Here is a 14699-nt window from a genome sequence, read left to right as displayed (position 1 = left end):
CATAAGAGCGCTTTAAATGCAGCCTGAATTAACAGTCACTAAAAATATCACATGTAGGGTGTGTGTGTGTGTGTGTGTGTATACATATATATATATATATATATATATATATATATATATATATATATATATATATATATATATATATATATATATATATATATATATATATATATATATATATATATATATATATATATATATATATATATATACACCCAATGCATGCCAATTAACATTTTGTTGATTAGAAAACAGAGGAAAAGGGTTATCAAATGGTCTAAAGCTCTCACGGTTACGGATTACTGCCGTCTGCGTGGGTTCGTGTCTTGGGCTCGGGTTCGGCCAATGTGGGTACGTGAGAAACCATCCCTTGGTTCGGTGGTTCTTATCTGTTTTTTCCAGTTATACTGGCCGCCAATTTAGTATACAAGTTCATATGTTGTGTCTTGTATACAATACTGCCTTACCTTTTAAAGCCTTCTTTGTGCAACTAATCCAAACAACAGAATGTGGGTACGTGAGAAACCATCCCTTGGTTCGGTGGTTCTTATCTGTTTTTTCCAGTTATACTGGCCGCCAATTTAGTATACAAGTTCATATGTTGTGTCTTGTATACAATACTGCCTTACCTTTTAAAGCCTTCTTTGTGCAACTAATCCAAACAACAGAATTGTACACAGACTACTCCAAGCAACATAATTGTTGAGAAACTACCCAAAAAAAATATCGCATAAGTGATTTGTGTGTGTGTGTGTGTGTGTGTGTGTGTGTGTGTGTGTGTGTGTGTGTGTGATTAGGAGTTTTAACATAGCTTTAAAAACGTTTCAGTCATATGGCTACGATGTCTGCAATGTAGCCGTTTATAGTGATGTCTAGCACTGGGGCATCATGCCACAGACATGTAGCATCATGTCCCATCCAGTTACATTATCATGACAACAGGCCGATCAGTCCTAACACTAATCTTTTAATACTGAGCGCCAAGCGAGGCAGATGCAATACCATATTATAAGGCTTTGGTATGATTCGGTAAGGGTTCGAACCCGAGACTCTCTAACCACTTAGGCTATCGGTGCGGTCAGCCGTAAGAGGTGACTCGTGCCATTAAGCACCAAATGTCAACAATACTTTTCTCTTCTTTTTAGTCTGAAAAAAACTACATTGCAAGGAACGTCACACAATTTTTAATTTAAAAAATGAAACATCATTTATAACGAACCTGTTGTAAGGAAATAGGTCATATTTACGAGGTACATCGCAAGGTCTAATCCATATTGGTCTTTTATATAGTTTGCCTCTCTTTGCCTGAAACAAAATTCGGAACGAAGGACATGATTGGCGGGTGGTCGTCGGGGGTTCCTTGGGTTGATGTACATAGCTAAACAAACGAAACTCTTTTAGCCAAAACACGTACTCTCATTAAAAATAATCATTTAATAAATCCATTTGAGTGTATTATTACTATATTTATTCACGAAAGATTGCTTGGCATCACGACATACTTTTACAACATTGGAACAAATAAAGCTACATACCAATTGCTAGTTAATAACTAGCGTAGCAATAAATGATGTTATTACACAAACATGTCATTACCGATATGAGGCTAACAAATATAGGACAATTAATTATGCTAAGAAAAGCATCATATTTATATATATTTACTTTGTGCAAATGGCATATGAATACAGATAAATAATTTTTTAAATGGAGCCTATCGAGTTCATTAGACTTTTTCTATATGCATATATTCTCTTGTGTGTGTGTGTGTGTGTGTGTACAATTCTTGACAGCACTCCATTTTTGTAATTATAAACAACGGACTTTCAGGCATATCAGTAACATCTCTGAATTGTGCATATCAGTAATATCTCTAAAATAAATCTTTCGCCACAGATGAACTGTGGCCGCCGATTCTTCGAAGCCATGCATACTTATTCTGGGAAGATGCTTAAGCGAAGATACATAGTGTGAAAAAGCTCTCTCACTCCAACCCACCCTACCCTAAAAGGAAACAAAATGAAACTTAAAAGAAAGAAAAATAAACATTTAAATAACTACGATAACTACGTCACTTCTTAACTACATCACTTCTTTGTTAGATTGGATCTTCTACAGGAATAAAAAAAGTTATTTTGCGGCGATACAGTTTCAAAATCATCCTGAGCATTATATCAGAAAATGTCCAAATTAGCATATGTAACATAATTCTTATAACCAAATGGAGGAAATTTTGTTCTTTATTGTTGTCTGTTTTTGTTTAAAATGCAAATTTGCATTTTCTCATCAACATAATGTTATGATGGGTTAAAGAATCAGTACCAATGGGAAGCCTACGTGTCGAACTGATGCAAGTTAACGATGGAGGGAAAAAGTATTTCTTCAAGAAGTTTGTGAGAGATTCATGGAAACAATGTCTACGCCGTGCTTGATCGATGGTACTATTAACATCATGATTTGTGCTTTCTTTTTAATGTTGTTACATCTGAGAATTCCGCAGGGTGATCCGGACACTGTCCGAAACTATATTTGGACCGTTTTATGTCCGTCCTGGACTCTGTTAAGCAATCACCTGTAATATAGTGTGTGTGTGTGTGTGTGTGTGTGAAGCGTACCAGCACTAGCAATTATTTCTAAAGATGCATTGAAAATAGCCGAAATACAACAAAGGACTTGTGATTCTAATTTTGATGTATAAAGATCGAACGATTAATGAAACACATTTTGCTAAAAAAGATAAACTTACGATGAGCATTTATAAAGCACATTTTAAATCTGAACATTTCATTTCATGCCTTTCACTGAGTGAACGATGTTCCTTATAGAACCATGTAACGTCATAAATCGTAACATTTCATCTCGTGTCTTTCACTGAGTGAACGATGTTCCTTATAGAACCATGTAACGTCATAAATCGGAACATTTCATCTCGTGTCTTTCACTGAGTGAACGATGTTCCTTATAGACCCATGTATCGTCATATTTCAGGAACCAGCTTTCAGGTTCGCTTTTTTATTATTAACAGCATACAGCGCTTCTAACGTTGTTTGCACATTTTTCAATTACTAATTCGTATTTTTGTGAGTTTTTTTGTTTAAATGACTGTATCCAAATAACACGTGGCTATACGTCGCATTGTCTATATTGTATCATACATGTGGCTGTAAGTAGGTGATTAAAGTCACAAGGGCTACAAGAACTTTCATCAAAGTAACTCGACTGGTACTTGAGTCTTGATATACTTCAGGCCAACAGAATGCATATTTTTGCGTCCTATTACATGACTCTACCAGTCTTTCCATTAATCGAGGACTATCGAACCTATATATTTTACTCTCGTCTTCTGGAAAAGAGCATTCTCCTTTGATAGGGAAGGCTACAATACCACTATTAAGTATTTCTTCTATGGAACAGTCACATATCACAGGGTTATTTGACACATCAACGTCTTCGAACGTGCATTCTTCAAGTTTCAGAATAAAAGATATATCAGTGAGAAGATTGTTGTACAAATCGAGAATTATCCCATTTGGAAGAGAATTAAATGCACTCGGATCAACTTTTGAAATCTTATTCCACATTAGGAAGATTTTAGATAGCTTTAGATTTCCAAAGAATAACCTGTCTATTTCAGTAATATGATTATCCGCAGCATCGAGGTGGGATAGACGCTTAAGTTTTCGTAAAGCACGTAAAGGAAGAGTCTTAAGTTTGTTTTCACGGATGAATAACGTTGTTAAGGAATCTTCAACCCCCGTGAACATATCCTCGTGGTATGTTAATGGGTTTTTGTCTAATTCGAGGATTTCTAGCTTGTACTCTCCTAAAAAGGTGCCGTTCTCTATTGTTTGAATGTTATTTGCAGCAAAACCCAACATTTTCAGTTTCCTAAGGTTGACAATTGCATCCACGGGAACTGACGTCAAAGCATTGTGATAAAAATTAAGCCGTTGTAAGGAGTCTTCGAGACCCGCGAAGGCACCTTCTTCAATAGTTACTATTTCATTAGCACCAAAATAAAGGCTCTCCAAATTCGTCAAGCCGTCAAATGAACCATTTTTTAGTATCATTATTTCATTGGAATACATGTTTAACACTTTTAGATTTTTCACATTTTTCAATTCGCTTGGTATCTCAGCCAGATAGTTAATAGATATATCTAACTCCTCCAAGTTCGGAAGTCCACGAAAAGCACCTTCTTTAAGTTTTGTCAATTTCAGCACTCTTAAAACCAACGTCTTCAAGGAATTTAGTGACAGTCCATCAAATATCCCCTCAGTCAATTCGCCATACTCGTTCTTCAGATGGTTGTGACCTAAGTCCAAGGCTGTAAGTTGATCCAAATTGCTAAGAAATACAAGCCCGTCATCAATGTTTAATTCAACGCCTTGTAATTCTAGCTTCTTTAAGGACTCTTTCAATGGTGCGAATAAATTTTGCCTGATAGTGTTGAGCGGATTTCGCGATAATACGAGTTCCTTCACAGTGAGATTTCTGAAAGCTTTTGGTGGAATATCTGTCAGGTTATTGTTGTTTAAAATCAGCATATCAATTTCGTGTCCTTCCAGACTTGAAAAGTTTGGAATCGATACCAGACCTGCAGAAGAACAATTCACAACAGCTAGGTCTTTCCATGCTCCTTCGTGCCATACCAATTTCATCCCACACGTACACACTGATCTCAGATCCGGGCAAGTGAGGTCAGTTGTCACGCTTGCTATTAAAAGCATCAAGCAAGAGATGAACCAGCACGCCATCCTGTTAGAGACCCAAGTCATTGTAATCTGAAATTAAAAACAACATGAACTTTTCAAAATGTACATGGACTACACAAGTTCATTCGATACATTGGCTAACATACGTTCAGGAAACTGTACAATATTAAGGTTTTAATGCTATCACAGCAATCCATTTGGATTTGAAATAATCTTTTATCTAAAAGCAATATTAGACTTATCTGACTTTAATTATATTTCTTTCCTCAGGTTTTAAAAGTGTTGTTGCAGAGTACCTTTTGGAGGGACGATCGTTGTTCATTATAGGCTCTAGCCTTTTGGGTTTGAAAACTGAATCGCAAAAGTACTACACAGTATATCACCAATGTGCTACTTTTTACATACATTACTAGATGATTACTGACTGACGTAAATAGAAAAAAAAACATTCGCTTAAAGACGACAAAGAACAAACAAACGTTAAAGAGACTAATGAAACAAAGATGGGTACCAGAAAGTAACGTTCCAAATAGATACATGCATGACTCATCATCATTACACACCTAGTCAAAGATTTATAAATACCATAAAACAAGTCCATAAAAATCATTGTCGAAAACAACAGTAAATGTCTTTTATGAATAGGTGGTCTGGCACATAATTATTTTACCTTATGTCGTAATAGGGCCTAATACACGTTTTCTTCTATACATAAACAAGGGTGCATGTGACCTCTTTCATAGGGCCCAATGCATCATCAGAAAAATTATTGCATACTTCTGATACCTGCATATTTATTTGTTTGTACTTACTTAGTCCGTTTCATGAAATCACACACATTACTATTATATTTGCCCGGGAGGGGGGTACATTAAAGTATTTGGGGACCACTTTATGTCTTCTAAATAAAAGAGATTACTTTCATGTTGGACTGTCTTCCTCAACTTCATCGTGATTTACCTAACTAGCAGACTGGTGTACTTGGTATGCAGGATACAAATAGAATGGTGTGCCCGACAATACTGGATTGTCTTTTCCAACTTCATCATGATTTACCTAACTAGCAGACTGGTGTACTTGGCATGCAGGATTCAAAAAGAATGGTGTGCCCGACAATACTGGACTGTCGTTTCCATCTCCACGAAAGACAAAAGTTATATTGTAATCGGGGAATGGTCAACCAAGTCTCGTGGAAAGTAAAATCAACGATCCTAGCACAATACTGTATGAAATGGTGCATGTACATTTTAACTTTCGTTCTCTTTGTAGATTATAATGTTTGTACTGGTGGATATCGTGAACGAGAGCAAAGTATAACGTAGCTAGCGTCAGATTCAACACTACAAATACTATAATATATATATATATATATATATATATATATATATATATATATATATATATATATATATATATATATATATATATATATATATATATATATATATATATATACCTGCTAAAAAAGTTTTTTATATAGATTTTATTTATTTCAGAATGAAAAAATGAAACTTGTTAAATGAAATGACTTTTTAATGAAGAATATCGTACACATATTTGAGATTGTTCCCTTTCGGCTTCCTGTGTATACATAGCGAGGACTATTGCCTTTTCGCTTCCTGTGCATGCAAAGTGGGGAGACGGGGGAATTAGCGGAAGCATAGAAAGCAGTAGTTTAAAGCGAAATACGTGTTCTAATGTGAAACTAGTAATCATCTGCATCAGTACAAAGATCTTATCTGTTCCGTGGACATATTTTATTTCAGCCAGATATGGATTTTATGGATTCGGCGCAAGCACATCAGACATCTTTTTTAGGGTCCGGTCCAACAATCTTTGTGCATATTTTCCTTATCAATGTTAGCAAGTAAAATAAAGGGTTATAAACGGTGTTGTATCTTTTGATTCAAAGTTTTGTTACGTCCCTTTCAATGTAAATTTAAGGAGTACTGCTCTGTACAATTTTCATTAATTTTACTTCAAATTTGTTTGTTCTTTGATTCAAAAAGTTGAACAATCATGAGTCAAAGATTGCGTTCAATGTAAAAAGGCCGAAAATCGCTTTTAACAAGGTCAAGCTCAGATGTACGAAAGCACTTCCCCATCTGAAAATAGAGTTCGACAGAACAGTAATGTGGTCACGTGGTACTTTAAAATGTAGCCACACGCTCAAATAGCAGGGAGACCTCGACAGAATATATATTTTGATGTCTTCATTTTTATTCAGTGGTACGAAAAGACTGTTTATTGCTGTCGCTGGTGGGATGGAATAGTTTTAATGCATAGTGATGCATGTTTTATAGGAGTAAAGCTGGTTTGAAACACTATTTTGGACGAATAGATAAATCAAGTTATTTATTGCATAATATGATCATGGGGGTCATCTCCAGGTGTTACTGAGAGAAAGTTTACTCTTTCTCTCTCTCAAACTGTAGCTAGGATATTTTTAAAAGGAAGTAAAAATCCTGGTTCAAAAAGTAAATACCAGTCTGACCCCACGAAGAATAAATGGTCTGCAACGTAGGTATCCAACGAATATAAATTGATTTGGTAACGTATGGCATGTTTATCGCTTGTAGCTCGGTATCTCAGACGCTCTTACGTGTATGGTCATTACAGTCATGCAATTTCATATGTGCATTCACAATTATCACTTATGTTAACAACCATGAAAGGTCAATGCAGATTGTAATGAACTTCTTTTTCTTGCTAGTCTGTGTATGCCAACTGTTTGGATCATGCACTGTACATGCGAAGCAAGCGAGAGATAACAGACAAGAACGTCCTGTTGGCTCATTTTTAGTACATACCTACATATTTAAATCAATTTATAAGCGTGAAAGAAGAGAAAAATCTTTTAATTTTGGACTGATTTTATAAGTGGGAAGTACTTGTAAAACTTAGTTCAGTCAAAACTTGAATCGGGTAGTCTTTATAGATTATAGTGCATCGAACTTTTGAATATTTATGGGCGAACTTGCGAACCTCGTGTACTCCGGCCGAGATCATATACCCTTCCCGCAAAAGAAAAACATTGCTATTTAAAAATTAAAAAGGAAACGTCTTGAAGGAAATGATGTTTAAATGATAAATATCGTACGAAAATAATATTTTACTGAAACGAATATGAATGCATGAAACGACGTCTTTAGCCGTTGCATACTGTTACGTCACATGGGTGAGAATTTACGAGATCTCGGCAATGAATACATGCTTAAGAGTAAGCACAGTAGAACATATCTTATACGAGTTTATTCAAAATTAAATTCGTTCTTAATCTGTACTAAAATGAATCATAAAATCGATTACTGAATGATGGAAAGTTATGTCATTAAAGATATAACAATAATAAAATGACCAATAAGGAATAAAGTGTAGGTCAGTTCTCAGCGTACACTGATTGCAGATCTTCACAAATCCATTATGAATTCCGGGCCAATGTATACAGGGTAGATGCTAATATTTAACACAGATACAGTGTGTTTCATCCAAGATACTTAGTTTTACTTATTTCTGAATTATATTGAAATTGCAGTTTCAATTACACATGGATCTCCGATTTGGATGTGGGACACGCTCTGGGTTGTCTCACCTGAGTTGACTTTGTCACCACGTTGTGTTAGCTGATTTTAATGGAGAAGGCGGCGCTTTTATTTATTGCAGTTGTTCAGACATTTGTCTTGCTGGAGGAACACAGTATATGACATGTTTCTCGGTTCATTCTCGTCCAAATATGTTCACAGTGGCTGACCAGTTACCTGCAGAATTGTATGGGTCGGCAAACCAGCTGCATCCTCGTCGTCAGGTCAAAGAGATTTTGACGCGCGATCTTTGCTTCGTAGACTCTTTATCTAATCCATTTTTTAAGTAAAATGTGTCGGCTCATTCGTGACACTTTTCCTCTCTAAGTGATGTTTGACAGCCTGCATATTTGAAAAAACTTTCTGAACAGAGTCTTATAGAATGAAACGTTGTTGGTCATACTCAGAAATGTCAGTTTTTTAATACAAACATTTTCTCAAGCAGTTCATTTGATTGCTCTGGAATCATGTTTTCTATTCATTTTGGCTCTCCTTTAATTTCGTAAGCAGCATTTATTAATTTTTCATATCTCTTGCCGTCATGAGCGTCTTGCAGGAAATTTTCCAAGGAAGGGGAGAGGGGTGCCAGCTAAAAACCTTGCCCACACCCTTCCACCGCGGATGCCCATGTTATCTACCTTTGCCACTTGTCTTTCAAAGAATTTGATGATGTCACTTTCTCCCTCCAGAACATCCCTGCTTTTAAAAATTGTTGGTAGAGCTGACCCAATTCATAAGTCGCATAATCACTTGGCCATTCATGCAAATTAGAAAAATAATATTGGATGTAGTTGTCGGAATAAACATAAATTTGATGGGTTTCGTGTTTCGGCTTCAGCGGAGTGCAACGTGAGAGAAAAGGCCGACAATGTTCTGACTGTGACATCGTCACCTTCCGCCGCCATATTATATCGTATGAATAAAAATGCTTCTAAATGGCAGCAAATTATATCATACGGTTTTTCTACTTGACGGAAAATGCTGAGGATGTTCCGATTGTTACATATGATAGGATTTAATGATTTGCCTCTGGCTGAGTGCACCACATCTTGCGATAGAAAAGACCGACAATGTTCCAATGGTTACCTTGTGTCCTTTGGCATTCATATTGTGCCGTATGAATAAATACAGTTCCCAGTATAATTCGCAATGGCGGCGAATTACATCAGAGGTTTCTTTCTTGACTTGACAGTTAAGGCCAAGGCTCAGATTGCCGACTCGCGTTCCCCAGATGCGAGTGACTGGTGGCACAACATCATTGATTCAATGTCTAAAAGGTCTGATTATATACATAAATATAAATAAATAAATAAATAAATATGTATGTATGTATGTATGTATGTATGTATGTATGTATCTATGTATGTATGTATCTGATGTTAAGTTTGATAGCCAGTCTATCAAATGATCGACATTGTCATCTGCATTTAACGCGGCTGCTATGTTTAATGCGTCTTCAAAAGTAGTTCCTTAACTACGTGAAATGCGTAAGATTACGTAATAATGCACTTATTGGGTACTGTGTCTGCTTGACTGTTTGCCACCACCCTATAAGTGGTTGACGACGTCATTGGGAATGTTGGTGTGGCATGGGTAGAGACTTTAAAACAAATAAACTTTTTTTATCTACTGCATACTTCTTGCTAATTCTAAATCTGCACGTGAATGACATTCCACTTTAATGTAACATTTGACAGTTCCCAGTTTCATAATATCAAGCACAAACATTGCACACATTGCAATCTCAACTACTTTTACAAAGAGCATAGTCTGTTCGTAAATTTGTGAATGTAAAGATAGGTATACATGTGGTTTCGGCATAAACGATGTACGACCAGTTAGTTAAACAAATACATGCTTAATTGCGCTATAATCGTGATAAGTCTGATATTTCACCCATTCATAACCTTATAAAGAATCTATTTGCGACAGGAATTATGGTCGACATGGTGATACCAGAAAACTTTACGTACCGACTGTATTGACTGATTATCTGCTATACTCCTTTATTTAACGAGGAGATTATTATAATCTGTACTCATTGTTTTTGCTGTGGTTTCTTTGAATCAATATTTTATTTTGTCTTAGATATTATATATTTTGCATCGGATGATATTAAGCATATGTAGTGCGCAGTAAGTTATTTTGTATTTTATATTATATACGTAGTGATATTTAATTTGTATTTTTATTCAGTGTGTAGTAATATTTATTTTGTATTTTCTATTATATACGTAGTGATATTTAATTTGTATTTTTATTCAGTGTGTAGTAATATTTATTTTGTATTTTATATTATATAAGTAGTGATATTTAATTTGTATTTTTATTCAATGTGTAGTAATATTTATTTTGTATTTTATATTATATACGTAGTGATATTTAATTTGTATTTTTATTCAGTGTGTAGTAATATTTATTTTGTATTTTCTATTATATGCGTAGTGATATTTAATTTGTATTTTTATTCAATGTGTAGTAATATTTATTTTGTATTTTCCATTCTATGTTTAGGAAACTTTTTTGTGTATTTTCTATTCGGTGTGTCAATATTTTTATTGTATTTTCTATTATATGTGAAGTAATATTTGTTTTGTATTTTCTATTATATGTGAAGTAATATTTGTTTTGTATTTTCTATTATATGTTTAGTATTATTTTTTTGGTACTGTGTGTGAAGTTATTTATTTTTGTATTTTCTATTCAATGTATAATAATATTTATTTTGTATTATACGTATAGTAATATTTATTTTCTTTTTTGTGATAAATGTAGTAATGTTATTTCTGTATTTTCTGTTCTATCAAATGGAAAGGCCAAAAGTAATTTTGTGTACGTTCTTCTTCTTGACCAGTCTACCAAAAGGCCTTCCTGACTTTTAAAATGCATTTACCGTTTTACCTATTCCTTATTTATCCTTCTCTGTCGTGAATGTTTGACGTTTATACAAAAAAAAAAGCAAATTCATAAACAGGTCCCAGAAAATGGGTGAAATTAGAAGATATACTACATTAAGGATTGTCATCCGTTTGCCTAATGCAGAAAATATGAACGTTTTGACAGACAAAATATATTATTGCTTCTTCAAGGGCTTCTGAAGAATGTTGTTATTTTCACGACGGTTCTTTTAGCAATCTGGTATAGGGTTGTTACCAAGAAAACCACCAACATGTTGGTTGAGCACGCGTCACTTGTACGTGCGGGCACTCGATATTTAACACAGAATTGCAGAGATTGTCTCCACAAATTTGAAGTCATGACCTTTAATTTCCAGAATTAAACAACACGCTGATTCTTAAAAAGACAAATAAGTATTAAAACAATGATAACTTTCAAATGATACCAAGAGCATCGTATGAAAAAATAAATATATTGAACAAAGACAACGGTTTGGGAATTTACCTATAAGTTCTAGTTACGGCGATAATTGTGTGTCCATTATTTTGAGCTTTATGTTCACCTGGGAGAGAGAGAGAGAGAGAGAGAGAGGGACAGACAGAAACAGAGACAGACAGACAGAGAGACAGACAGACAGACAGAGACAGAGAGAGAACTTATATAGAGAAAAAATATTATGCGTTTAGCTAAGAAAGCCCTCGCGCACAATAGATATATGTCTTTAAATATCCACAGTTTATATATTGTATAAGAGACAATATGCATACATACATACATACATACATACATACATACGTACGTACGTACGTAAATACAGACATACATACAGACATACATACATACATACATAGTACGTACAGATTTCCTTACCATTTATGTTAATATCCTGACCAGCACACCGTATGATAGAATGCTCTATCTGGAAGGCACTTAATATGAGAAAATCTTTTTTTTCACACATATCTTCAAACTCTACCTTCAATGCCTGTTTCTTGAACAATTGAAGTAAAAAAACATATTTCTAAATCGTGTTAAAACTCACCTACAGGCGGATACATAAACTCCTTGGTATCGCAAACAAACTGAAAGCTGATAGAACTCCGATTCTTGTGTACAGTATACATCCCTCACTTGAAGAATATAACTTATTCCCCATCCATTCGGAAGTCTTGCTACATATATCGCTCTTATTAACTCGCTTCAAACGCCTTCATTCATGCGGATTAGAGAGGAGAAAAAAGCGACTATCGTCGTACAGGATAGTAGAGCCATAGGTACTTAGCGAGAGAAGGTATAATAAAATCGTATTTTATGCCCTCCCAAATGCAGGCTTTATTATAATAGCCCGAGTTTTTGTGATCGCCCATGCAAAAACTATTTTGGTCAGGGGAGTTTCATAAAACACTAATACTGTTTGGTATGTGCATGCCAAATGAAGAGTAAACAAAGATAATAATCATCGCCACCCAGACGAAAAGGCCTGAGGTGTAAACCACCACATATATCCTTTAACAGGTCGGTGTATATGGGTGCATTTCTTCATGGATGGATAGATGGACGGACGAATGAAAGGATTCATATTTAAATCATTATATAGTGTTACGACTCTATGGTCTTAAACTCAGTAAAAGTAAAGAGCGAAAACCAACAAGTTTTGTAATTTATTTCCCTAGAATTCAAAGTGATTTTTTTTTTATATAAAAAATACAGTATTGTGAATTAAATCCCAAATAGACGTAAAGGTTATATCACAAGTCCAAATGTAGGAAGTTCCAATTTAATTCCAGTGATATTTAAAATAAAGTCCGATACTGAATGTGTTGAATGTGTTGCCTGTAGTCTCGAATATGCTAATGTGCCAATGGCCTGGATTGTGCAATGTGCTAATAGTCTTTTGATGTATCACAATAATAAAATCCAAGGTATTCTTGTCTGAATTCCTTATAATTCCAAATTAATGCTCCAATCCAAGAATATTAATGAGCACTTTTGTAATTCCAGTGAATAATAAGTTGAATAAATAAATCCACTCAAATGAAAATCTGAAAACATCAATGATACTGATTCTAATTCAGACGTTACAGAAAAAATGATTAAATTTTAGATAAACAATATCACATATCCCTCTACTTGACTAACGTCGCAATTACCATTTTCTAGAAATACTCTGTCAACTAATAGGAAACTTACATTCTGGACGTTTCTAAGGTTAGAATCATGACTATATCTTCAATTCAAATCGAAGTAAACATATTTTCTACAAATGATGAACTGAATATTTAATCCACCGTCATAGAGAAATATTTAGCTCTGTATTCTGTTGTCTACAAAATAAACGTTACTGGTCAGGTACACCATTAAAGTGGTTTAGGGCAAAGACAACTTATAATCATTGAGAAAAACCAAGAAAGAACACAAGTTAAATATACATAACAGTAGATATACATAGCTTGACTGTTACCGATGGATGTCGGTTGTTTATTTATTTACGTTCTATTTTCTTCTGTTAGAAAAAATACACCACCTATACAGTAAAGTCCATCAGATCTATCTGTGAATAGCGATAAAAGTAAACAAGTTAGTACTTAAGATGGTAGTTTCAATAGGTGCAACAGAGGGCAGTGCGTGTCCCTTTTTTGTACTTGATGAAATTTAGGCACGATGCTATAGTACAGAACCAAAATTCCGTATAACCTGTGCATCATGTTTATGGCCCATCCGCGACATAAACATGAAAATTGTGCATTCATGCGATCTCAGCTTTTGTTAAGGTCGAGTTAGTTGTCAACCAGACAATGACTTTATCAGATTTTTCGCACCACTTCAGCTATTTTTGCGAGGAAAAAATAATCGTTAGATGTATTTCGGAGCTGCAGTTTAAACAAACGTTATATATTTTGTTGGTCGGAAGTTTCTGACCAAAAAAGAAACTTTATATATTCGGACCGTTTCGGCTGTTTCTACGAATGGATTATCAAAAGGATTGACCGAGAAGTTTTGAATGAAAAACTAGTTCGACGTATTCGCAACTTCCCAATCTTTGTTTCGCAATACATTTGATGTATCTCCCGTTGGACTGACAGCGAAGTTGTGAATATTTATCTGCTTTTTGATAAACCTCGTTTTGACCTTGCAACACGCGTGTATAGATCTTTACAAGTGTCATTCAACCATGCTCTCTCGTGACTTAGAAATGTAGGAAACCTTGAGTCTCGTCGCTAATTATTGATACCGATAGATGTCGCTCGTTTATGTTTCCTTTCTTACTTTTTCTTTCTGTGCGAAAAAATCACAAACTATACCGTAAAGTCCTTCGGCAATATTTGTGCATAAGGAACAAATAAAAATGATTTATAATGTACTCTACAGACGGTACAATGCATCGGTTCTATAAAGTGTAATGCATGCCTCTTCTACGTAAATTGCGAGTAAGTGTTACTGTCTGACGATATGCAAGATGTTTATATATAAAAAATATCTTTATCACCTACATACATTTTGT

The 14699-nt window shown here is 34.7% G+C and overlaps 1 protein-coding gene across 9 annotated transcripts in view; it reads right to left on the bottom strand.

The window, feature by feature from the left end:
• Positions 1-1448: 1448 nt before the first annotated feature.
• LOC149797899 (transforming growth factor beta activator LRRC33-like) overlaps positions 1449-14699 on the bottom strand; it is a 96856-nt gene continuing 83605 nt past the window's right edge. For 6 of the 9 annotated variants that reach the window (XM_089962942.1, XM_089962941.1, XM_089962938.1 and 3 more), the window contains one exon: positions 1449-4787. In XM_089962942.1, coding sequence (XP_089819068.1) covers positions 3153-4781 — 1629 coding nt within the window. In that variant the 5' untranslated portion in view covers positions 4782-4787 and the 3' untranslated portion in view covers positions 1449-3152. Of the gene's footprint in view, positions 4788-12067; positions 12180-12239; positions 12436-14699 lie in introns of those variants that run through there. The other 3 variants (XM_089962933.1, XM_089962937.1, XM_089962934.1) reach the window with 3 other exon arrangements.

The sequence above is a fragment of the Sinohyriopsis cumingii genome, chromosome 6, assembly GCF_028554795.1.
Source record: "Sinohyriopsis cumingii isolate HCF-2022 chromosome 6, ASM2855479v2, whole genome shotgun sequence".
Classification (NCBI taxonomy): Eukaryota; Metazoa; Mollusca; class Bivalvia; order Unionida; family Unionidae; genus Sinohyriopsis; species Sinohyriopsis cumingii.
Note: the sequence above shows the minus strand (reverse complement) of the source record. Positions and strands in the feature narration are given on the sequence as shown.